General features: G+C 39.0%; 1 protein-coding gene across 1 annotated transcript in view; it reads right to left on the bottom strand.

Moving 5' to 3' along the window:
• Positions 1-22,260, bottom strand: part of LOC140923549 (uncharacterized) — a 33,623-nt gene extending 11,363 nt beyond the window's left edge. The window contains exons 1-22 of the mRNA XM_073373623.1: positions 22,155-22,260; positions 21,061-21,369; positions 20,175-20,372; positions 19,747-19,929; positions 18,272-18,523; positions 17,189-17,383; positions 16,387-16,575; positions 15,498-15,752; positions 14,930-15,178; positions 14,222-14,416; positions 13,735-13,926; positions 13,400-13,588; positions 12,559-12,804; positions 12,070-12,273; positions 7,448-7,645; positions 6,683-6,931; positions 5,880-6,116; positions 5,286-5,480; positions 3,963-4,190; positions 3,523-3,588; positions 672-908; positions 254-415 (exon numbers count right to left, since the gene is read on the bottom strand). Of these exons, the coding sequence (XP_073229724.1) occupies positions 254-415; positions 672-908; positions 3,523-3,588; positions 3,963-4,190; positions 5,286-5,480; positions 5,880-6,116; positions 6,683-6,931; positions 7,448-7,645; positions 12,070-12,273; positions 12,559-12,804; positions 13,400-13,588; positions 13,735-13,926; positions 14,222-14,416; positions 14,930-15,178; positions 15,498-15,752; positions 16,387-16,575; positions 17,189-17,383; positions 18,272-18,523; positions 19,747-19,929; positions 20,175-20,372; positions 21,061-21,369; positions 22,155-22,257 (4,531 nt within the window). The 5' untranslated portion in view covers positions 22,258-22,260. The remainder of the gene's footprint in view (positions 1-253; positions 416-671; positions 909-3,522; positions 3,589-3,962; positions 4,191-5,285; positions 5,481-5,879; positions 6,117-6,682; positions 6,932-7,447; positions 7,646-12,069; positions 12,274-12,558; positions 12,805-13,399; positions 13,589-13,734; positions 13,927-14,221; positions 14,417-14,929; positions 15,179-15,497; positions 15,753-16,386; positions 16,576-17,188; positions 17,384-18,271; positions 18,524-19,746; positions 19,930-20,174; positions 20,373-21,060; positions 21,370-22,154) is intronic.
• Between the last annotated feature and the right edge of the window lie 1,364 nt (positions 22,261-23,624).

Genomic DNA, 23,624 nt, shown 5'->3' with positions numbered 1-23,624 from the left:
ACTGACATAAGGTATGTACATCAATTTTCCCTCATTCCCAACCTTAACTGTACTGAATTTAAACATGGTTGATATTTGCTGTTCTTAATTGCACGCAGCATTTTCAAAGGCGATTTTGAGAATTATTAGTTTACTTCTGATAGAATTCTGCCCGGCCTTCACACACAAAAAAGAGTGAAAATGATAGTGAAGATTACGTAGAATTCTGACTTGACCAAAAAGAGGCGATTAATGTATACCTCTAACTACATACCTAAACAACTTGAGCGGTTATCTGTTCTAGACTCTTCAGTTGAAGTGTTTGGTGGACATGACAGGCACGTCTCTTGTGACTCTTGTTCTTGATAAGTTCCAATGGGGCAGTCCTCACATATACCATGGACCTTATTCAGATATGTCCCGGATGTACAGCTTACTAAGGAAAAAATAAAAGGATTTCAAGCCTACTCACCAAGTGCTTTTCACCCAAACGACATCTCGGAATTTATTGTCTTGGCTACTTACAGTCGAGGTTAACTGTAAGTGTTGGGTTTCGAAACTGAGGAAAACTCTAATATACGTTCTTATTTAACTCTGGTTTAGTAAACTAGTGCAATTTCGTTGGGCTTGATTAATACGATTAAAGTTATAGGAATTGCCATCGTTCCAATTGAAACCCATGGTTATCTCACCGCAGACTCCATCTTGGTACACTTGTCCTGTATCACATAACCTCTCAGGCTCTGAAATGTTTACCGACTGCTTATCGGGGACAAAGACTGTGCCGCGGACGTTGACGCTAAGGCTGCCATTTTCAACTGCCTTTTTGATCTCGTTTCCGAGTGTCTTTGCGAGCCCCACTCCGGCTAATCCTGCCATTACTTTGCTTTTCATGGTGTCGTTTACTCCAGTGCTATTATCAAGGCGAACTGCAAGGAATCGTTAAAAAAATGACGACGTCAATGTCGTCTCGAGTTCTTCCGACAACCACGGTCTGACAGGTACGCATTACCACGTTTACATTTATACCAACATATGTTGCATTTTTAAGCGAAAAATGAAATGCAGTATTTAACGCAGGAACTTTCAAGTTTGCGATCATAAATTTGTAGCAGTATATGTATCTGTTTGGATTTGCAAAAAGGTACCTCCAGAATTTTTTAGCAACATTCTCATTTGAGGCTTGTTCAGTACTTGACCATTTTTTCCCTTATGTTTTCAGTACTAAAAACCCCTAACAAGCTGCAGTAGACAAGAAAAAAAACACTTGTTTTTAATGCTGTTTACATCTATTCCCACCCCCTCCCTCCCCTACATATCATTTCCCATAATTCTCTCCTTAGCTTGTCATTAAACACTATTACATTTGAAATCAGCGCGCGCGGTAGAAGTTGTTTCCGTGGACGGTTAATTTTCTAGATTTCTTTCTGGCCACCTGCAGCAAGGTTTTCCGGAAGGCATCATTAAGCCTTATGAAGGAACAAGTCTCACGATTGACAAAGTCTGCCGTCGTCCAATAAGTCATCGTATTTCGTCTCATTTTTAACTCGTGAATCTATTCACGAGGTTATAGGGAGCACTCAAGGTTGAATGATCGGTTGGCTGGCTGGTTGGTGGAGTGGTAGACTACGAGTAGTCCCTAATTTGTCCCCAGGGAGAGTAGAGCGAGTGAAAAGCGAGCGCGCGTGAAAATCACCCCACGCGAGAAAAGGCGGCACGCGGCGGGGAGAGAGAAAAATGAAGGACTACAGACAAAGCCCAAGCTTTTGAACTTATGCGTTGCTCCCACAACGCAAAACTCTGATTGGCTCTTCCATGGAAATCTGTCAACATCTGTCAAAAATGCGCCAGCCGCTATCAACACTCGACATAATCACAATTTACAATTGACGTACCAAGACAAGAATTTGCTCTTGATCAATGTTCGTGCGTATTTTGTATCTTTCAGTGTAATCAGTGACGCGCATGTTTTTATGTTTTTGTAAGCAGAGCAAGAGAGTTGAGCGGGACCACCCGTACGGTAACTGATAAGAACCAGGCAGGATAAAACTTTCAATAAAACTTAAAATATGAACGGTGTACAGAAAAGGAGAAATCAGAGGTTGAGGTAAAAATTATGCACTGCTACAATCATCGCTACTTCAGGCTTACGCTTTATGACAACGTCAATCATTCAAAAACACTAACCGGACAGAACAGCAATGGGTCATTAGCAAAATTAAGTCATGGTTGATCACGTGTTGGCATTTTGGCAATAATGTAACTTCCCTCGAATCGAGGCCCTTGGTTTTCTTGTATTCATACATGCCTAAACACGTTCATCGAATATAAGAAGTAAATATCTTGAAGAATACTCGATTAAGACTAATAGTGCAAGACAAATAGTGAGACATGCAAGACTTATAGTGAGGAAATCCTGTTTCGCGTAAAAAGCCACGTTTTCGTGAAACAGTTTGAAAGCAAGCAATATTGTGTACAAGCATGAAAACGCTCCGTGAGTGTTTTGTTGAAGTGATTTTGTCTTAGACAACCGATTCTGGGCTCAAGAAAGGTAAATTCTAGGTCTTTTTTAGTCGGGCATCTCGCTGTGAGCCTCGTACTGGAGACTGAAAGGTCATAATTTCTGTGCTTTTAAATGTTGTTCATTTCGTTACAAATCTGTCGCTTTTGCCAAGAACGAATTTTCAAATCAAATCAAATCAAATCAAATCCTTTATTTAGACACGTAACACCCAGGAGCACTAAAGTTCTCGTTAAAACGTGTACGTGTATACAAATTAGAAAATTAAAAATTAAAAAAATATATATATATATATGCTAGCAACCTTTACATTACTACTGTAAAAATACCAGCTATAAATAGATCTACAAAATGACTAAAAGCAGAATCTAAAACTAAAGCTATTTACAAGCACTACACCCTAAGCCATGTGAGTTTTAAGAGATCGCTTAAATGACGCAATGTCTTGTGATTCTCTGACTTTTGGAGGTAACGCATTCCACAGTTTGCTGGCTAATAATGTAAAGGATCGATGCATAAACTCCAGATTAAAGGGAGGTAGATCTAGCCTTGTGCTAAGCCCACGTAAGTTGTACTGTACATCCTTAAAATTAAAAAATTCTCTGATATAAGGTGCCCCCTTGTCATACAAGCAAGGTGCCCCCTTGTCATACAAGCATCTGTATAACATAACACTGTGTTTCAAGTGATTAATTTGTCCTTTTTAAGCCCTAACTAGCGACTTTTAACTGTTTTTCATTCACCTCAAGGGTCAAACTGTTAAAACGCCTGAAAACGCACTTGAAATTTCTGTAGGTACCTTTTGATAAATTCAGACAGATATATACATACGCAGAGAAGAACAAACTCAAATATTCTCTTATGTTATGATGTCGATGACGAAGAGGATGACTTCTCTGAAGGTATAAGAGAGTTTATCAAAATATAATTATTTACTGTCAAAGAGCACGAATAGACGGACCAATGAAATAAAGCCTTTCGTCTTTCAAGATCTTTAGAAATCTTTAGAATAGAAAACTTACCAACAATATCAAAGCTGATTGTTGTTTGTGGAATAAGGCGAGGCGATCGTCGAGTCCTACCAAACACTTTCAATGAAATGTAAGACAAGGAGGTTAGATTCTTATTGACGGACCGAGAGGAAAATTAACCGTATCACCTGTTAGCCAAGTGAACTTCTTGTAGTAAAGTTATAGCACTTTGCGTGTGTGTCTGTGGCTAAGCCAACTGCATCGTCAAGCTTGTGGTCACTTATGCAACGGCGGATGGTGAGGCCCGTCCACTTTTTCTTAAATTATAACTAAACGAAAGCACTAATACCAGAGAGTAAAGTTCTAGTTTAAGCCTAAGCCGTATTCATTCCCCGTAAGCCTACTAAAACCTTTAGAACTCGAAAAGGAATCATTATTCAGCAACGTTTTGTAATTAATTCTATTCAATACATTTTAAATTAGCATCTTACCAGATGCACGTTTTAGCCTTCCATACGTAAAGTAAATCATAGCACACGTGACGTTGACGTTTTCAGCTCTGCATTTCTCTGAACCTTGGCAAACATCGTTAAATTTGGACTCGTTTAAGATCTTAATGAAGTTCCTTTTTATCTCTTCCTGAGTTGAAGGTCTTCTGCAATCTCCTTTGTAGTAAAAAAGACGGAACTCTGCCTTTACCTGACTGGGATGGATTGGTTCTACAAAATAAACAATATTTTTTTGTTTGCTGCGATATCCTTTTCTAGTCTACTTTTCATCTTTATCAGATTACTAGGTTTTTTTTTGCAGAATTTATAACTTCGAAAGTTGCAAAGCCAAGATGGTGTTCCCATGAATAGCTACAAAGAGGATAGCGTGAAATCTTTTGACAAAACAATTTTCAGCCGGAATGATAAGAAAGTAGACCCGTCAATAATACAAATCATTTGCTTATCATTTGAACCTGCATTATGGAGTAGGCATCTTAATTAATAGTATCCTTGTTATTTAAGTCTCCCCTCCTTTTCTTCCACTTGAAGCTCCTGAACTCTGAACGTTTCTATTTAGACCTATTTATTACTGTTCTTTTATTTCGCCCCTTTTGGTATGCTTTCAGCACATTTTGACGATTGATGAAAAACTTTTAATATAATTTCTCGATGTTTCGACGACCTCCTTATGCTGTTAACAAACAATAAGTAAATTAAAGCGAGCGGGAGTTCAAACACCGTAATTTTTAGGGAGTTATTATAACTCCAAAAATGGAGTAAAAATTTTAGGTACAGGATAACCCCTTTTTTGGGGTTATTTTAACTCCTTATTTAACTCCGAATTTGGGATCATTTTTACTCCCTAAAAAGAGTTCTTTTTACTCCCAGTCTGGAGTTAAAATTACTCCGAAATGGGGTTACTTGTACTCCTTACATGGGTTGTTTTTACTCTTTTTGGAGTTAATTTAACTCTGAGAGTGGAGTAAAAATTTTAGGTACAGGATAACTCCTTTTTAGGGGTTATTTTAACTCGTCAATATCTGGGGTCACTTTTACTCCTGAAAAAGAGTTCTTTAAACTCCTTTTTGGAGTTAAAGTAACTCCACGAAAAATAACTCCACTGTAAGGAGTTAAATTAGCCCCACTAGAGGAGTTATTATAACGCCCTGAAAATTACAGTGAAAGGAGTTCGAGACCGAAACGGGACATTATATCGTTAGTTTTAACTTGTTTATGTATCTCAAAATCATTATTACTGTAATAAGCAATAATTCAGTAAAAACAAGCAGGCTAGTCTACTACGTGCTTCATTAACAACCTTACTTGTACAGTCTGGGAAACGCGAGGATGGACGCCACGTTCCTGTCATTAGTCCACAGACCCAAACGTTTTCTGATATTTTCGGGGAAAAAGTCCATTGGATGTTACAAAATGGACTGCAAAAACGTCCCAGGATCCAGTCGTCACATGCCATGGCTCCATTCTTTGGAGGCCTGAGGTCCATACAGTTGGCTTTCGCTGGGCAAACATAAAAATTCAAGGCTTGAGATATTTTTTCACAGACTGCAAACCTGCAACCGTGCATGCGTAGCTGGTCTGTATGATGCATGGTGTTTGTATCAGTTGCACTCTTTGAGTTCAGTTGAGTGACTTGCAAACCGGCGAACAATTTTAGTAAGTCTTGGGTTAGATTGTCGACCTGGTTGATCTTTAAGCGAAATGGCAGTGCAGCCAAACTCAAGGATTGTTTTTGGAATTTTACTGCTGCCGGTAACAAGCTTTGCGAGGATATGAACTCGGGACTGCCGAGAACAAATCCAGGTAACGGTCAGGGCGGAACTAAAACGCTGGACCAAACAATGCAAGTCCGACATTCTAAGGGCTCGGTCAAGTTACCTCATTCACTACAGTACTTACGTTTAAGCGTGATTGTAAACTGACAAACAGCAGTTTTGTTGTTGTCCGCAGAGGCACTGCAGTGCACTCTTGACGTTCCCCAGGGAAAAGCTGCTCCGTTTTTGAAATTGCATTTAATCGACAAGTTTCCGTTACCGTTGTCCTTAAACTGTGGAGGTTTCCATGTTACTCTCTTGCTGTATGTTACAGCAATATTTTGGTCTGGTGGACAATATACAACCTCTGGGCTTGAATTATCTGTGAATACAACGTTAATATATTTAACGCAGGTTTCCCTGATTCATGGTTTGGATAATAGAAATCATTATTTTAATGTGAATTTTTTTTAGAAAGATAGCAGAAAGCAGTAAAATGGCCCGCAGAAGCTGTCAATGATTGTCAGTAACTAAAACTTTGTATTGCCAGTGGCAGATATGTAAAAAAGGGCCCCCTCCACCAAGACTCGCAGAGTTTAAATAAAAGGGCACCGAGAAACGTCAACAAGTCAAGAACAAGTCAAGAATCATCAAGGCATACAAGACATTGTAATTTAAATTTTCTTTGTCCTAGATATAATTATGCCACGGAGGGTGGTCGTTCTATTAAGGAGTGGAACTCTATTCCAAGATCTTTAAGAGTTTTGGACAGTTACTCTCGTTTTTAAAAAAGCCTTTTTAAGAAATTTTTAGTTAGTCAGAAAGAGGATATGTATCTAAGAGTTCTAGAGAACGTTTTTCCTTTGTGTTTAACAATGAAAATGGAAAGTTGAACCTGAAGGTTTAAGGCGTTGGTATTAACTGGACATGCTGATCGAATATACTGACCTTCCAACATAACTTTAAAAGAGCATTTTTCCCTGTTTCCACTCGTATCCGTCGCAGTGTATGTTAAGACAGTTGTTTTGTAAAAGGTAAATGGTGGCTTAATCCCAGGTGGTGACACTGTGATCTGCACAAGTTCGTTACTATTATCATAAGCAGCAGGAATCTTCCAGTGCAAAGATGCTGATGCGTTTGCCCTTAAATTTGCACGTATATCAAAGGGGCAACTCTTAAATGTTGGCGGAGTTTCATCTGCAAGAGTTATCCGATTTATGGGATCGTTAGATTTCTTTACCAGATAACAAACGTTATCTTATATAGCTAAACATTAATGAGTCTTGAAAGGGATTAAATCCATAAGAACGACTTCTTAGCGTCTAGATAGGATTTGAACTATATGTACCAAGCTGAACCAACGTTTTTTCCACTGGACCGGTCATTTGTCCAGGCGCTGGTTGTGTTCAAAGGCTAGATAGTGCTATCCACCGGATAAATCACTATCCAGTCGGATACGTACTAGGGAAACCAGTTTTGTTATTAACCACTGGATAGAGATTTATCCAGTGGATAGCGCTATCCACCTTTTGATGATAACTGGAGGCAGGATTATATCATTTCTAACAAGTCGTTTAACACAACAAATGAAGTTTAAAGTGTTACGCGCACAAGATAGAAGATATACTTATTAGATATAACCAGTAAAATGCATATGTGTATTCTCTTTTTGTTCAACCTGACGAGCAGAAAACGCTAAACTATAAGGCTTGCCTCTGCATTTTAAAATTGAAGTTTCATTTATGTTCCAATTCCCATCAATTCCACAAAAAGCAGTTTTTACGCCACCATCAGCGAGAAATCCATGGTTGCACTCAAAATAGCAAGTAGTTCCGCTGGTTGGAAGTGATTTGCATGGGGAAGGGTGAATTGAACCAAACTTTGGAGCCTTGAGTGGTGAACACGTCCGCACTGAAATAGTGAATAATATTCATCATCAACATCAATAGCAGTATCAACAGTTATGATAATCATTATTGCCATTGTAGTCAGTTAATTCAGAAATGAGATGGAATCATAATTTACGTAGACAAATTAATCAAGTATTTAGACGTTACACTAATCAGATGATGATGATCGATGATGATAATCGACTCGGCTCCTGCTAGCCTCTATCATATCGACCAGTTTCATTTTATTATGTTTCAAATTGTAGTTTCCACTACTGTACATGATAGAAAAATAGGCAGTCTATGACTGCATGTGGCTTACTTTTTAGCTTCACCTAAATAAGGGACGACGTCTGACATTTGCAGACTTCATACTATAAGCTAAATCAAAATGGAATTGACCACAAGGAAACCAGAGTTGAACAAAATTAGCAAGAAAACTGTGGGTATGCCGCAGTCTGCAGGTGTGACATAGTGATACAGGGGTACATGTCCTGCTAATTTTTATTAGGTACCATTCCAAAAAACATAAGTCAGAAAATAACAAAGAGTTAAGTTAAACGCAACGTAATAGTTTTTGTTGAGAAGCTTGTAACAATATTGTTTATTGCATACTTTAAGGTTTGTATTATATGTAAATCGTCAAGTATGAATTTTGAAAGAATCAATGTCTATAATTATTTCAAGTAACACTGTTAATAAGACAGGGCAATAGTGCTAAAACGAAACGACGCTAAAAATTAATAACATGGCTAAACAATTGCCTAGTCCCTGTACGGCGTTTTCCCAGTCCCTTTCGGTCAGTTCATTTCGGTGACGTATCCGAGGCAACACCGCGGCAAAACGCACTGCGCATGAGCACAAAATTTAACATCCGGTCAGCTTTTTATTTCCGGTCTAGTATATAAACCAATTGCGTAAGCATAACATTGCCGTCGCGCCAAGTTTAAAAGCAAAAAGGGCGAAACAGACAAAAAAGGGGGCCAAAAAAATCACTTCATTCGAAAGCTTATATATTTTTCTAGTGTCAAACTTTTGCACCACATGGTTATCTGTTTGCACTAACGGTGAAAATGATGTTTGAAGTTTGCAGGTCGCGAGCGCTTGACAAGACGAATTTGTTTTCACTGGCTTTCTTGCATGCTACTGGTTTGGCATAAGTTAATTTGGGAGAAGGCGATAACTAAAAAAAGAATGGCAATACTTATGAAAGAAACCAAAATAAAGACGTCATCATTATCATTAACACTAGAATCAGGAAATAAAATTTTAGTCTGTTCAACAATTTTTTTATTATCAGAGAAAACAAGAACTCAAAACAAAAGATGTGCGGGATTTAATAACAACCTCGACTTTGATGACTGCAGTCACGAGCACCCCAAGCTTTCAGTGCCGGGAAACTAACCATGCCTATAAAGACTTTCATTCAAGAAAATGCCTATTTAATTCTTTCACATGGTTGTTCTTTGGTTGTTCTTTGGTCGGTGAAGACTTCAATAATTTCAGACTGTGCGGCTCGGCTGCATCGCAAGCAAACACGAAACTTTCAGCTACTAAATACATGGCATGAAATTTCGACTTCTAAAACCATCGAACCAGCTTTCGCTCTCTGATTCTGAGAATGAAAAAATAAATAGAGTTGTCAACTTGCTGCCAACCTCAACAGTATAATTAAGCTTATGTTTCATGGCAATCAACTCAGAAAAGTTTTGTTTCAAAACACGGTAAAACTTACTGGTAAATAAAAGTACAAAGCGATTGTGTGTTGTCGTTTTCCAAATAATTCTCGAATCGGCTTTAAGGCATGAAGACTGAGAAACTGAAGAACTGAAAATTAGAACTACAATACACAAGCTTGCAATGATAACTATTTATGTCTTAGTTTCAGCCAGGTTAAGTGAAAAATGGCAGTCAAAAACTTTGTTTTCGTGAATGAAAATCAGTTTACCTGAGGCTCTGGCCAAAATTACACACTGAGTTATTATCATCTTGCCTTTTCTGAATCTAATCGACTAATTGTTTCAGTGATCTGTGCCTGGTTATCCATAAAAGCAATTTCAATAACTACAAAATAGTCAAAAACACGAGTAGCATGAAGCAGAACAACTGAACCACAAGCTGCGCACCAGGGCGGATAAAGGTTGGGCGGTGAAACGAGCGCTCCGCTCTTCATTTAATGTGTGATGCGGAGTAGGACTGGCACAAGCGCTCTTTCCGCGCTTCCGGTGCGCTTGAAGGCCGGCGAAATTTTTCTTTTTGCGAACCGGAAATCCTATTTTCTTTCTGTAATTTCAGGGTACAATGTTAAATAGATAAATTCGTTTCATAATATTATCAATAAACAGTTTCATATGTTTGTGTCTGTACGTCTATAAGTTAAACTTGTTGGTCGTATAATGCCAAAATTTGAGTTTAATTTGAAAGTGTTGAATACCTCCTCCTTCCACTAAATATCACCTAATCGTCTTTGGCCGTTTCGTTTGCAAAAGCTTAACACTTCTTAACCTCAATTTTTACATATGTTAAAGGGGGATAAATTTTGTATAACATAACAAAAAATTAGATTGATATATATTGATATAGTGGCGTTGTACTTTTTCAAACTTTGCTTCTCGGGTGCAACGCGCCATGGCGATTCGCGCAATGCGTTGCAAATCCGGCAACCACATGTAAACAAAATTTATTGAGGTTAGTTGTAACGTGTTTCCTCCGTTTTTCTCTCTAAAACAAAACAAGGTAAACAGTGAAAACTGAGGGGAAACTAATTTTGAAGTTTCGAAGAAAAAGAAAGACGTATGAGATGTTTTTTTCAAAATTAAAAAGAAGGATGATGGTGATTGAAATTAGCATAATTTCACCTTGCACAAGCTGCACGCATTCAGCAAAATACACGTCATCTAGTTATGAAACACGATCTGCTGTCTTTTAGTTTTGCCATGGATGACATGGATGACATTTTCCTTCGTGTTTTAGACAGTACTTAGCTGTTTTTGTTTTGGAATAACATCGACATTGGCGAGTAGCAGAACGAAAATTTAATTCAATGGTAGAGTCATGGAAGTAATAAAAGAAACCCTTTGAAAGACATGTTTGTCTACTCCAATTCAACTAAACCTCCCGCAAAAAATAGCAACATTTGCCTCTCGGAGACAGCGTACCAGCACAAAGGAACGAGGAAGAAGTGCAAGAAAACAAATCAAGCTGCCATAATTCAGCGACAGTGTTTCATGTACAAACCACATCGCAAGCCCTGACCGAAGTCGAAAACAAGCGACATTTCTAAGCAGAGTCCCAGTCCACTGCATCACACCTTTTTGCTCGGACGCGCTCGTTTCACCGCCCAACCTTTATCCGCCCTGCAGAAATGAAGCCGAGCGCGCGCGGGAGACTTTGATCTGACTGGAAAGTGTGACTGAAAAAGAGACCGGAAATGCTCAACCTGGCGCATGCGTAGACGTTTTGCCGCGGTGTTATCCGAGGCGAACGGGCGGGGAACATTTTCGCTTGGACCACGTGACCCGAAACGCTTTGGCCGCGCGAAATAATGAGGCCTAGGAACTAGGAAAGCTAAACAATACGACCGTGAGGAGAAGCTAGGAGAGTAAAACTACACTATAATGTAAAAAGTAAACAAACACGCTTAGAAACATGCTAGCCCACGAAAGAAAAACAAGCGTGACAAATAGCACGTGCATGACTCGTGTCAAGAGTTATATGATACGAAACAAGAGACGAAAACATAACAAAAGCTAAACGAGCTATCTAGGTCATACTAAAGGGTTGTGATCTGTGATCTCGCACAAAAACGTGGTACAACTAAGCAGAACACTAAGCTAAAGGAATAAAAACGGCTTCTTTCAGTTGAGTTATTCATCATTTTTGACTTTTTTGTGGACTTAAAATAGTAGCTATAGAAACTATCTTCTCTCCACACGAATCTTGTCTTCCAGAGTTTATGATTTGCAGCAAGCTATGTGCTATGTAAAACAGATGAAACAGGAACTGTCTTTTTAAGCATTTTCTCATGCTTCTGTCTTAGATTATTCGCTTCCCGAAGAGAATCTTGGCTTCCTTGAAATGGATTAATCGCTGCTCGAAGGAAGAATGACTTTTGATTAGGTTTTGACATTGCCGCACGGCAAAGATGTTCAGCTGCACTAAACACTCGATCGCGCTACGATGGAGTCATACATTTCCTGGAAAATTGGAAACTTTATTCTTTGCTAACAAGTTCTCCATAAATGCGAAGACAGCTGCTCTTGATTCTTACACCTAGATGGTTGAAATTTTTATCGGATCGAAATCGGCAGAATTCGTCAGTTGGCTCGGATTCTATTGTTACACTCACTTAATCACTCAACGCGATAGCGTTGTGGCTTATTGCCTCTAAGAGACAGTAAGCCACAAAAACGAACACGAATTAGTCTTGTTAAGCAAATTAATCACCTTTGCAAAAAGGAGGTGGCTTGTCCCAGTAGCCCTTTGTTTCGCCCGGTTTTGCTTCACAGGTGATATTCCTCGCGCCAAGTATGTCGTGTCCTTCAGGACACTTCATCCTACATGTTGATCCATATGAGCTGTCACATTTGCCAACCACAAAAGATCCATTTGACTGAACGAATAGGAGTACTAGTGCTGGACATTGTAAAACTATGAAAAAGACAAAACAGCTTAACTAACTGAAGGAAGGCAATGGTAAATATGATCAGTACCGTAGGACATACTTTATGGACATCTTTGATAGGATTGACTGCTAAATTAAACTCACCTTACTCCCTGATTTTTGGTAAACGGATCAACGCGTAATTTTGAGTACGTTATGGTTGCGGCACGTTAACGTTATGTTATAATTTAACTGAATTAATTAATTCTATTTTACTCTAAAAAAAAACTGTATATACCGCACTGGAAACCAAAAAAATTCTTTAATCTTACCCTCGATTGTAACATGGAATTGGCAGAGTTTAAAATTTCTCGCTTCATCACGAGCTTTGTACACGATCAGATGCTTGCCTACGTAGTACATTTTTCTTACACCAGTCACTGTCACAGTCGGTGTCACACCTGAGTTGTCAGTTGCAACAACCTCAGACCAGGTTATAGTTGTGTAGTTTTTGGCTCTTTCTGCAAATCGTTTTATATCACCGGGACAAGTGAGGCCAAATGAAGGGCTTTCCACATCTGAAGAGAGAGCAATGGTGTCAGGAAACTAACTGGTGATGTTTCAAACTTACAAGGCTGATTGGCAGAATAACAAAAATCAAAAAATAGACCAGTTTAACTCCATATTTCCAATAGGGTCCTTGCACGGTAGCCTGCGAACGGCAGACGTATTTCCGGTCGTCGCTTCTCTCCGCGACGACCGGAAATACGTCTGCCGTTCGCAGGCTATTTAACAATTACTCCTCGAGCCCGAATTGGCTCTGAGTCAATAGCCCATGAGGCCTTCGGCCTCATGGGCTATTAACTCAGAGGCTATATGACGGCGAGAGGAATAATTGTTTTAGTAAAATCCAACTAGTTGGTCAAAAATATCGAGAATAAAAAAAATTTAGCCAGTTAAAGCTAGACGTTAATCTTTTTTTGCCACCAAAAAGCCGGCGGTTTTCGCTATTAGTGGGCTATAACATATAGCCTAGTAGTAGCTCAACCAATGAGAACGCAGCATTGATATTATACCACTAGCTGGATTTTACTAATGTATGGTACCTTCTTCCTTGCTACTTCTTCCTCTTGGACTGAAAATTTATTGCGAACGCTTATCTTCTATGCTGACCTTTACAGGACACCGTGGTATTCTCTGACCACTGTCCGTCACTGAGACACAACATTGCCGGTTTTCCTTGTAACCTGTATCCTTTTCGACAAGAAAAACGGCACGTAGTGCCGTATTCTGGTGAACTGTGGCAAGACTCTGGTAACACACTCCCATCTTTTGGATCTTTCAATGGATCACAGCGGACAGCTTCGAGGAGAAAATACAAATACAAAGCCAATTAGACTTAAGCTATAGATCTCGTTAATTGAAAAACGTTTTGAAGTGTAAGAAAGTGGTTTTGTAGGGACCGAAAACATGTACTATAATATTGTCGTTCTGATCTTATCGTTTACCTTGACAAATAATTTCTTTCCCAGACCATGAACCATCTGCCTGGCAAACTCTTTGAGTGGATCCGCCTACGCGGTGATGACCAATTTCGCAGGAAAAATGGCATTTGTCACCAAATACGTTATCTGTTGCAGCATATCGGCAGTCTGTCTGAACGCTGTGAGGAGGGGGTGACAGACGGGGGCATCTGACCACTGGACAAAAACGTAAAGAAACAAAACAGGACGTTAGTTTCAAACTTGCAGATAACGGTACAAGTCAGATATCTCATGCCATATATGTTGTCGATAATAATAATGTCACTACCATACCTCTCGATCCGCATATGCCTCTTTGTGTCAGAGGAAGGCTGGGAAAAGGGAAAAGCAAGGCCTCAGTGTGGGCCTTTTCCAATCGTCTTCCGCGAACTCAGGGGGAGCCTCTGCGAAGAAGAAAACTACCATGCCACAACGGGCAGTAAACTGAACTATCGTATAAGGCATTACTTACATTCACATTTTGTTTCTTGCCCTGTCCAGTAGCCGGTTGGACTCGTCTGACTCTTTTCACATACTCTTTTAGGCGAGCCAACCATTGTGTAACCGCGATGGCATGTAAAGTAACACCCTGAGCCATATCTGTTGTCCTCGGAACATTGTTTTGTGCCTCCGGCTGGAGTATATAGCTTGGGCAAACATCGGATCACTAAATAAAAAAAAACGCGGCTAAACGAAAAAAAAAAAACACTCGAAAAGAGCGACGCAGTACCATATACCCGGGTATTCAAAAGGATCTAACAGCTTAACTGACGTTGACGTCGAATGGTTATAATAGGGAACAAGTTCGTCCTAGGAAATAGATCTGAAGGCCAGCGTTAATATACAATACGATTTGTTTCCGCAATCTGTCAGCCCTACGCTCTTCTATTTATCGCTTGGAGCTTTCTGTATATAGGACGACGCCAAGATAAAGATCGCTCTAAATTCAGGACGATCTTCAAAACCTGTTGTTTTTGCAAATCGAGTTTGCGGTTTTTTGGTCACCATGGTTAACGTTTCTGTGCAAAATGACCTCAAATCGGGCTTAAAAATCGAAGCGTGTGAATCAGCCCTTAATTGCCAAGACCTGGCATAACTGACTTAGAAAAAAAGTGTATTAGTTGTGTTCTCTAAATTGCTTTTATTCCAGGTGGCCTTTTTTTTTTGCCCAGAAAGATACCTGCAACTGTGATCTTAAACTTGCATTCGCCAACATTTCCTGTGTAATCAGAGGCCTGATATCGGATACTGTGTTCACCAGCTGAAAATTTCTGGCCAGGCTGTTTTCCAGGGCGGGTTGTTTTTGAAATGGCGCCAGAATTGTCGGTAGCCGTTGGAGGAGTCCAAGTGACTGCTGTCGAGGTACTGCTCCAGTCAGCAGTTGCAGTGATATCAGAAGGACAGTTGATGAAAGTCGGCTTTGAGACGTCTTAAAGTATAAGATTCAGTAAACAAGAAAAGTGAATGATTTTTTTTATCGAATTCTTATCCACATACGGATTTACAATACATCAATTAAATACGAGAGGATAGCACCCAACAAAAAAGAAACAATCTTATGGAAAGTCATAAATAACAAGAGCAACTTGTTATAACCTACCAAAGTGAATGCCTGCCTAAAAAAAATCGTTGATCTTTCATATTAACTTATAAACTATTTTTCGGAAGACACAATTATAAAATTTAATTACAATGCATGCTTTGTATTAACTATTTTAGCTAAGGAGGCTAAATCGCGTAAAACACACCTTTACACGATGGATTTCTCGATGGAGACCAGTACCCGCTTTTGCTGTTCTGGTTATCATTTATATGATACCAGTACCAGTAGTTTATATACGGGTGATTACAAGTCTTAACTTCGGGTCCCTGGAGTTGGTAACCATTCTTGCAGGTGAATCGGCACTTTGTTCCGTATTTAAGGGTAGCGCTTGGTTTGGTGCAAATAGGTGGGCTGATTAAAAGTCCCTCTGATTTTATAGCGATGACAGGACACGTCACAGCTATAAGTCAACACAAAAAGGAAAGACACAAAGCTTTGATCAGTAATTATGGATGATTAATTGATATTTTGAAATCATGAAAAAGATGGCAAAAATAACAAAATCTTTTAGGCTAACCGGCAATTTTGGGGGCACGCAAAGCAAAAGGAAAAGGTATATGTTGTAGTTAACTTTTTTATCTCTTTGTTTTTCTTTTGTTTTGAGGTATGGTAATGTCTGCTGACGAAGTTGAAACAAAGGAAAAATAAAAATTACCTGAGATAAAAAAATTAACTACAACATGTTATAAAACGTAACAAATTTTCGCATCCTATGAAAGTGGCCTTGAGTATGTATCTTAAGTTTCATTTTTACTAAGAGCCGTACTTGACCGTTAGATCTAACAACTAATTCTCTCTTCTTTTCTTTCTTTTTTTTTTTCCTTTCGAGTGTTATGAACTCGCCAATAAGTGAGATATAAAAATAGGTGGAGAACTACAAATGCATATTTTATTAATCACCAAAGAATGACTTGTGGCCTGGAATGAAGAACAAAACTTCCGTCCCAACTAACACCGCTTTCAAGTTAACACTGACCAATGAGGAATATGATCCGATAAGGCGCGGACGAAACATCTCTATCACTAAATAATACCTTGACACTTAAGTTCTGTGCCAGACCACCTCTGATTTTCCTGACAAGTTCTTTCTGTCGATCCTCCCGCCATCTGGTATCCCCGCTTGCAACTGAAGTAGCAGGAGGTGCTGAAACTACGCCTTTCACACCCTACTCCAAACCGCGAATATGAGTTCACTGGTGCATGGAGAGGTGGGCACTTCACAGCTGTGACATAACACAAAGACATATGCATCACCTTAATGTATATTGCTCCAGATTTCGTCATGTGACTGGGATAAAGTACAACAACGGTCACCTGTCTAATACTGAAGACAGAAAGAAGATATCCAACGTAGAATAAGGTGAAGCGCACTTAGCTTGAACTAGAGACTACTGAGAAACAAATCCAGCTACTGGTCTGAGCTCCGACCACTCGGCCTTTTGCGCCTCCAACCCCCCCCCCCCCCAAAAAAAAAAAAAAAAAATTAAAGAGGGAGGAAGGAAAAAATTACCAAACGATAGTAACAAATGTATTATCTCAGGGTAGCAATATTTGAGAGATATAATATCGATTCCAAGGGCTGTTTTGAACGTGAAATTAAAGTTATATAAGAACCGTAAACACCCAAAATATGGCGTGTTATTGTGTTTCAAGAAAAAAGCTAATCATACGTGAGAAAACCAAATCGCAAACAGCAACGGTTACCTCAACTAGTTTGTGTTTTCAAAAAGGTAGGTTTGCTTCGTGATCTGAACTTAATTATGATTATTCAATGCACAATAAACATTTCTGAATTATTTTAGTCACTCAAGTTTTCTGAAAGTAACGATATCTTACCCTCACACAAAGCAAGACCTCCTGACCAGCGAACTAGATATCTGCCAGGAATCTTTTCACAATAATTAACTCCCGATCCTTTCTGTTTATATCCTTTATTACACTGCCAGCGGCAAAGGCCTCCATACACATTTGCACATCTGCCAGTCACAAAATATCCATTTGCAGGTGGCGTTAACACAGGGCATCGCAGAACTGAAAAAAAAAAACTTATTTTCGACTTGAATCCTAATATTTAGGTTCAGCTTCCGTTAATAAATAAACGTCCACTTGAAGGTGAGCCTGCGATCAATCGAAAGCAAGTAACTTGTCAGTGGAGAACTTCAAAAAACTGACCACAACATGGATGTGTAATGTCAAGTTGCAGGCTTCCACACAAGGATTTAACGTTGGTTTCCCTGTGGTGCGGACGGACGGCCGGTAGGGTGGACGTACCGTCACGTGATTGCCAATATTTCTCGGATTGATAAATAACCACATTAACTTAGTTCTGGGGCTCCTCTCACGCGGGCGAACGTGCGCGTGGAGCTCTGCTATTAACAAGTGGAATTTTTTTAACAAAAAAGCCTTAGATGCAAGGCTTTTAAAGGAAAACCAGGCTTTACTCTCGTTTCTGTTTAAAGTAGCCTGTATCAGACGTCCCCTTCCCGGTTTGAATTTGTTTTGAGGGAAGGAGGCGTCTGTACACAGGCTTTGTTCAAAGCACTTCTTTCCCCTGTTAATCCCATTGCTACTGATTGTTTCATAAAGTAAAGGGTTTATTTAGTAAGGGGCGTAATTGACATCATCAATGAATTCCTGCCATGTTACTCATTTTAGGCACAGAAAATGGAAAATAGAAATTGCGCGAAAATAAACTGAGCGAAATTTGCGTTAGAAAGCACATAATTTTTTGTTCGCTTTGTTTGTTTGTTTTTAAATTTGTTACGTGACATTTCTTAGCTTTTCTTGAATCCAGGGAGATAAGTTAGTGTCCGACAAATTGTGCTTTACTGCGCGGCTCAACTGGCAAGTATTTACATTTGCAGTGCTAAATGGTATCGTTACATACTTCCCTAGAAACAATATTGCAACATTTCCTACCTCGAACGTTGACCCTGAAATAGCAGAATGCCTTATTCCGTGACTGGTCCGTAGCAGTGTATATTATAGTGTGACTTCCCTCAGCAAACTCGTGAGGAGACTTAACATTAGGTCGGCGTTGCGGTGTGATGGGAAACATGTCATTGTCTATCGCTTTCACTAGTGCCCAGGACACTGTCGCTGTGGTTTTACCTTTCTGGGCATAGACGGTTTGCTTTGATGGACAGGTTAAGAATCTAGGTGGTTGGACGTCTGTGGAATATAAACAGGGGTAGGTTTTTTGCCATCAAAAGTTTTTCATCCTTAAATAAGCGCTCACGCTTGAGAAAACAGCCGACATTTCGCAACGCCAGCACTGGTTTCCCCGACAAATGACGTCTGAGGAACGAGCGCAGAAATTCCATACTGATGACGCGTCACTAGCCAGATCTAGGTAGTGCTTCTGATTGATTGAAGCAGATTTCCCACGAGGAACGACCAATCAGAAGCACTACCCAGACCTGGGTAGTGACGCGTCATCAGTATGGAATTTCTGCGCTCATTTCTCAGACGTCATTTGGCGGGGAAACCGGCGGTGGTGTCGCGAAATGTCGTCTGTTTTCTCTGGCTAAATAAGCGCATGCCGCGAAATAAACTAGTTTTAACACTGAATATAGGCCACTTTCACTAAGAGGTCACGTAACCTGCAATTCTTCCTTTAAACAATGAGTTGGAATCTTGCTGATGTCTAAAAGGAGCACATAAAAATTATCTTACACCCGAAATTTGAGAGGAAACGCATTTAAGGGAGACATTTTATGGCACTTTGATTTTTCAACAAAGCAGTATGATTTGTATCAGCTGCCATGTTGGAGGGCATACTCTTGCCCTCCAACATGGCGACCAAAACTTCTTTTTGCTTGTATCTTGTTACACGTTTGATAGTTTCGCTCAGATGTGCTGTAAACGTTACTACATCATCTTTTCAACATTTTCCTTGAAGTTTAAGTGCAAACTCTGCATTCAGAAACAAACAAGTAATTCATAATTTTGAAAATCACATTTTCGGTCACTTGACCAGCTACGAACTTACTCACTTTAAGAAAATGGTGCGGGGTTGAAAAAACAAATCGCTATTATTTTATTCAAGATACGACCCACTAATCGTTTGACGAAGGCAAAATCATGTAACTTTCATTTTCATAAAAATGATGTCACATGACCTCTTAGTGCAAATGGCCTATTTGACCAATGTGACTTAGACGGCATGTAATTCATTGGAACAGTACACTTAAGTAAACAGTCAGGTAAATAATTATTTTATAACAGAAGAGATTGAGCTTTAGAAATAACAAATCCGCGACATAAGAGGGATCGAATAAGTCATAAGGGTTTTTTTCACTTTGATTTATTTTATTAGAGTGGTGTTATTCAACTTGAAAGGTAACAAATAACTATCATACATTCGCTAACAATGCAACAAATTCGCTATTTACCTCTACAGGTAAAGCCACCTTGTGTCCAGTTTCCATTGTCACACATTGTAAAAAAAGGTCCAAGCACTTTGTACCCTTTGCCGCATTTGTAAAAACATCTTTGACCATGTAAAGGATTTGTTTTGCAAATACTCGGAGTTATGTCACCATTCTTGGGTGGATAAAGTGGTTTGCATTCTTTTACTGAAAGGACAAGAGAAATAAAGACCTTAAAATCATAAACTGGTCGACAACTTTTCTCTTAAAAATATCAACTCCTTTCTTCCTTTACTTGCTTTTAGTTGTTTGGTCAGTTAGGGTCGGTTAAGATTGCCAGATTGCAGATTCTTTTCTTCTTTTTTTGGCAAACTTCCGTTTAAATTAAATTAAGAAATTAATCCAAAGATCTTGCTAATGAGCAAAATTTAAGGACTGAGTGTTTTTTTTACCTCGGCAGTTCGGAGATTTTCTTGGGTACCAGCTGCCATCACTTGTGCAACGAGAGGAGGAACTACCATCAATTTTATAACCGCGGTCGCATGTAACTGTGCAAGTCGTCCCATAATTCACGTGTGATTGGTTGCTACACTGAGGTGATAACTTTCCTTGTCTAGGAGGCGGCCAATTGCTTGTGGCGCATGTGATTGCTGTGAAGATAAACATTGTTTTTTGTCTAGTTTCATTATAGAATCATAAGAATCACGTCATTACTACCATGACCTCCGTTCGGGTTTGAGCTAAGCGTGACGCTTTGCACACATGGAGGCACCCTTCAAATTAACTGCCGTCCGCTAAAAAAACAAAACAAAAAATATAGACAAGAAGAGTGCTATTCAACTTATTTGCTAAGACGAATGAACGCGGAAAACAACAAACGGCACAGACGAACGCCGTCCATTGTGAAATACACTTGTTTATTTTTCTAGGAAGACTCTAGACTGCTTATGAATTTAATCATGAATCATATATATTGATCCTATTTTGTTGTCAATCATGTGACGTTACAAGACAGTGTTGTCCACCGCTGAGAACTTAACAGCCTCAAAAATCGCGAAATTGACGCATATAATTAGGAAGCACACTTTGAGCTCCGATCTGAAACATTCCTTGATGATTATTATACGTTTTAATTTTTTAAAAGTGATTTTCTATGGTTGAAAAACCTTTCTGAATTCTAAAAGGACATTTATGCTATTCACTTCACTAGCACTTTAAATGATGAATATATGACTTTCATATATTGGGACCGCGGGATGAAGAGGCTTACTTTTCGCAACTGCAGGCGTTGTTACTGATTACGTAAGTACAGTGTTGAACAAGAAAGCAAATACTTACAGACACACTTTTTCGAGTTGTAAGGATTACGCCTATATCCAGAATAGCATGTACATCTGTAACTGCCATAAGTGTTTATGCAACTATGAGCGCATCCTCCGTTATAATCGTTACATTCATTGCAGTCTCTTGATTTTGTGCTTGATCCGTAGCAGTAGCTGCCGCCATTGGCAGGATAAGGATTGTCGCAGTCTCGTCGCACAGTTTTGTACCCACTCGAACACGAGGCATAGTACCACGAACTCCACGAACTCCATCCTCCATCTCTTGGTGACGGCCTTGAACGTCTATAGGATGACGATGACGACGCTAAAGAGTTCGCCAAAAAGGGAAAGAATGTTGCACCGAATAATAATAATAATTATTATTATAATGATAATAAGACATTTATAAAGCGCCTTTTCACAAGGGTCTAAAGGCGCTATTTACATGTAAAATTTAAAAACTACAATCAAAGCACACTATTAAAAACTACAAAAGCTAAAGATAAAATGGTTTTAGATATAAAACACCACAGTCACGTCATCAATTAAAAAAAGGCGCGTCTTAAAAGAACAGTTTTCACAGTGTCTTTTGAAAATATCTTGTGATCCAGCATCCCTAATATGCCGAGAAAGACTGTTCCAAAGAAGCGGCGAAGTGAAAATCGATTTTTTCACGTAGTTACTGTACCAAGACAATGACAACCGATGATAATGATAGTAATGACGGTGATAATGAAGAACAAAAATAACGGCAATGTCGAGGATGATAAAGATGAGGATGATGACAATGGAAATGACTGACATTACCATGACGACGATGATGATATTTACAACGATAAAAACACAGTGGCACAGACAGTGACAGTGACAATGGGCATGCGAATGATTATACTGATAATGACGATGATGAAAATATGATGACCATGGCAATGAAAAAATGAGAAGAACAATGATGGGACAATGTAAAGACGATAAAAGTGAACAACGTTGTCCACAAGGAAAATTTAATTCAACGGCAGTGAAAAGGAAAATAAAATATAATGAAACAATAACTACAGTACCAATAGTAATAAAAAAAGAAATTAAATGCTTTTTTACGTATATACTCACAACTTCGCCTTCGTGATCCACAGCCTCCGCATCCTTCCACGACACTTAGGTTTAAGCAGTTTAACAAGGCCAAAATCCAAATGAATGCGGATGTTTGCCTCATTATCCTTTGAAGTAAAGGGGTGGAAACGAACAAAAAGGTGGAACGTTTTATGTGCCGAAACTATTAATGTATAGTAATCCGCTCTCTTACTCGTCCTCTGGAGCGAGAGAGAGGGAGAGAACGTAATGTACCATTAAGGACACGTAATCATTAGGTCATAAGAACCATTTTTTATCAAAATTCATAAAAAGTAATGAAAAGAAAGCTTTTTTTTTTTTGGATTTTTGAACTTTGGTGATTTTCTTCAAGATTTACTGAGATTTCAGTCTCGACTCTTCGCAGTTAACAGTAACAACAACTTAGTTTGTTGTTGTTGTTTTTCTTTTGTACCTAACGTCTGATACAGTTAATTAAGAAATAAGTAATGAAGAGGATAGGCTGACCAAAATTACTGTTGGGCCGGGGCAAGAGATCAAAACATGAAAGCTGTCCTATTCTGAGCTCTTGGCCGGGGCCTTTATCTCGGTGTCTCGAGAACAAATGTACTCGTCGGATGATGGCTGTCACATTATATAGTCCGGATCAAATTACGCGAACCATTAACAATGAACCGAGCCTTAGGCGAAATTATTTATAACATCTGCCAGAGTAAATTGATTTGCTAGTACAAAGAGGAAGTTCGTTTTCATTTACATTTCAATGCCCCTTTGTCAACTGTGCGTGTTCAAAACCGAAAGTGACTTCAGCTGAAAAGCCGTTAGGTGAACGGATAAGTGGGCAGCAAAACGAAATTATTATATAAAAAAAGAGAAAAGAAAGAAATCACTACCAGTGTTAAGCAAAATGGACCGAACTTCATTAAAGCTTCCGCGAATGATATCATTATAATAACCATCTGTTTTAGGATTTTGGATGAATTTCCCATTTTTTTTTCCAAAACGACTTGTGAAGCTTAAGTGCGTTGATTGCTAGGCATGTACATTTTTCTTTAAAATAAGATGTGACAGCGGATATTTAAATTTCAGTGATGATCCCTGTAGCGGATTATTTTCGTCGAAAACTGACAACCGAAAAAATTAAGTTTCTGTAAACTACGGAGAGAAGTTGAGTTGTGAAATTGGTTGTGTTCAAAGGGGCGATTTTTAGTTTTAGTTAAGGGAGCTGTCGTCCCCGTTGGTATGGTTTTAAGCTTTTTGGTTCCGATCATTTTGAATTTGAAACTACAGAACTGTAACTTTAACCAATGTCAAAAGAGCCCTATAAAAGTGAATTTGGAGTTAAATCCTGTTAATGTGATACGGCTCTGAAAAACGAAACAAATTTTGGAGACTCGGGGAGTCACAAATCATCCGGAATAATAGGAGTGATCTATTTGTGGTCCGGTTTTTCTCATTGAGCAAAGTGAGCATTCGTAATGAATCCAGTAT

Source organism: Porites lutea, chromosome 13 (assembly GCF_958299795.1).
Source record: "Porites lutea chromosome 13, jaPorLute2.1, whole genome shotgun sequence".
Taxonomy (NCBI): Eukaryota; Metazoa; Cnidaria; class Anthozoa; order Scleractinia; family Poritidae; genus Porites; species Porites lutea.
Note: the sequence above shows the minus strand (reverse complement) of the source record. Positions and strands in the feature narration are given on the sequence as shown.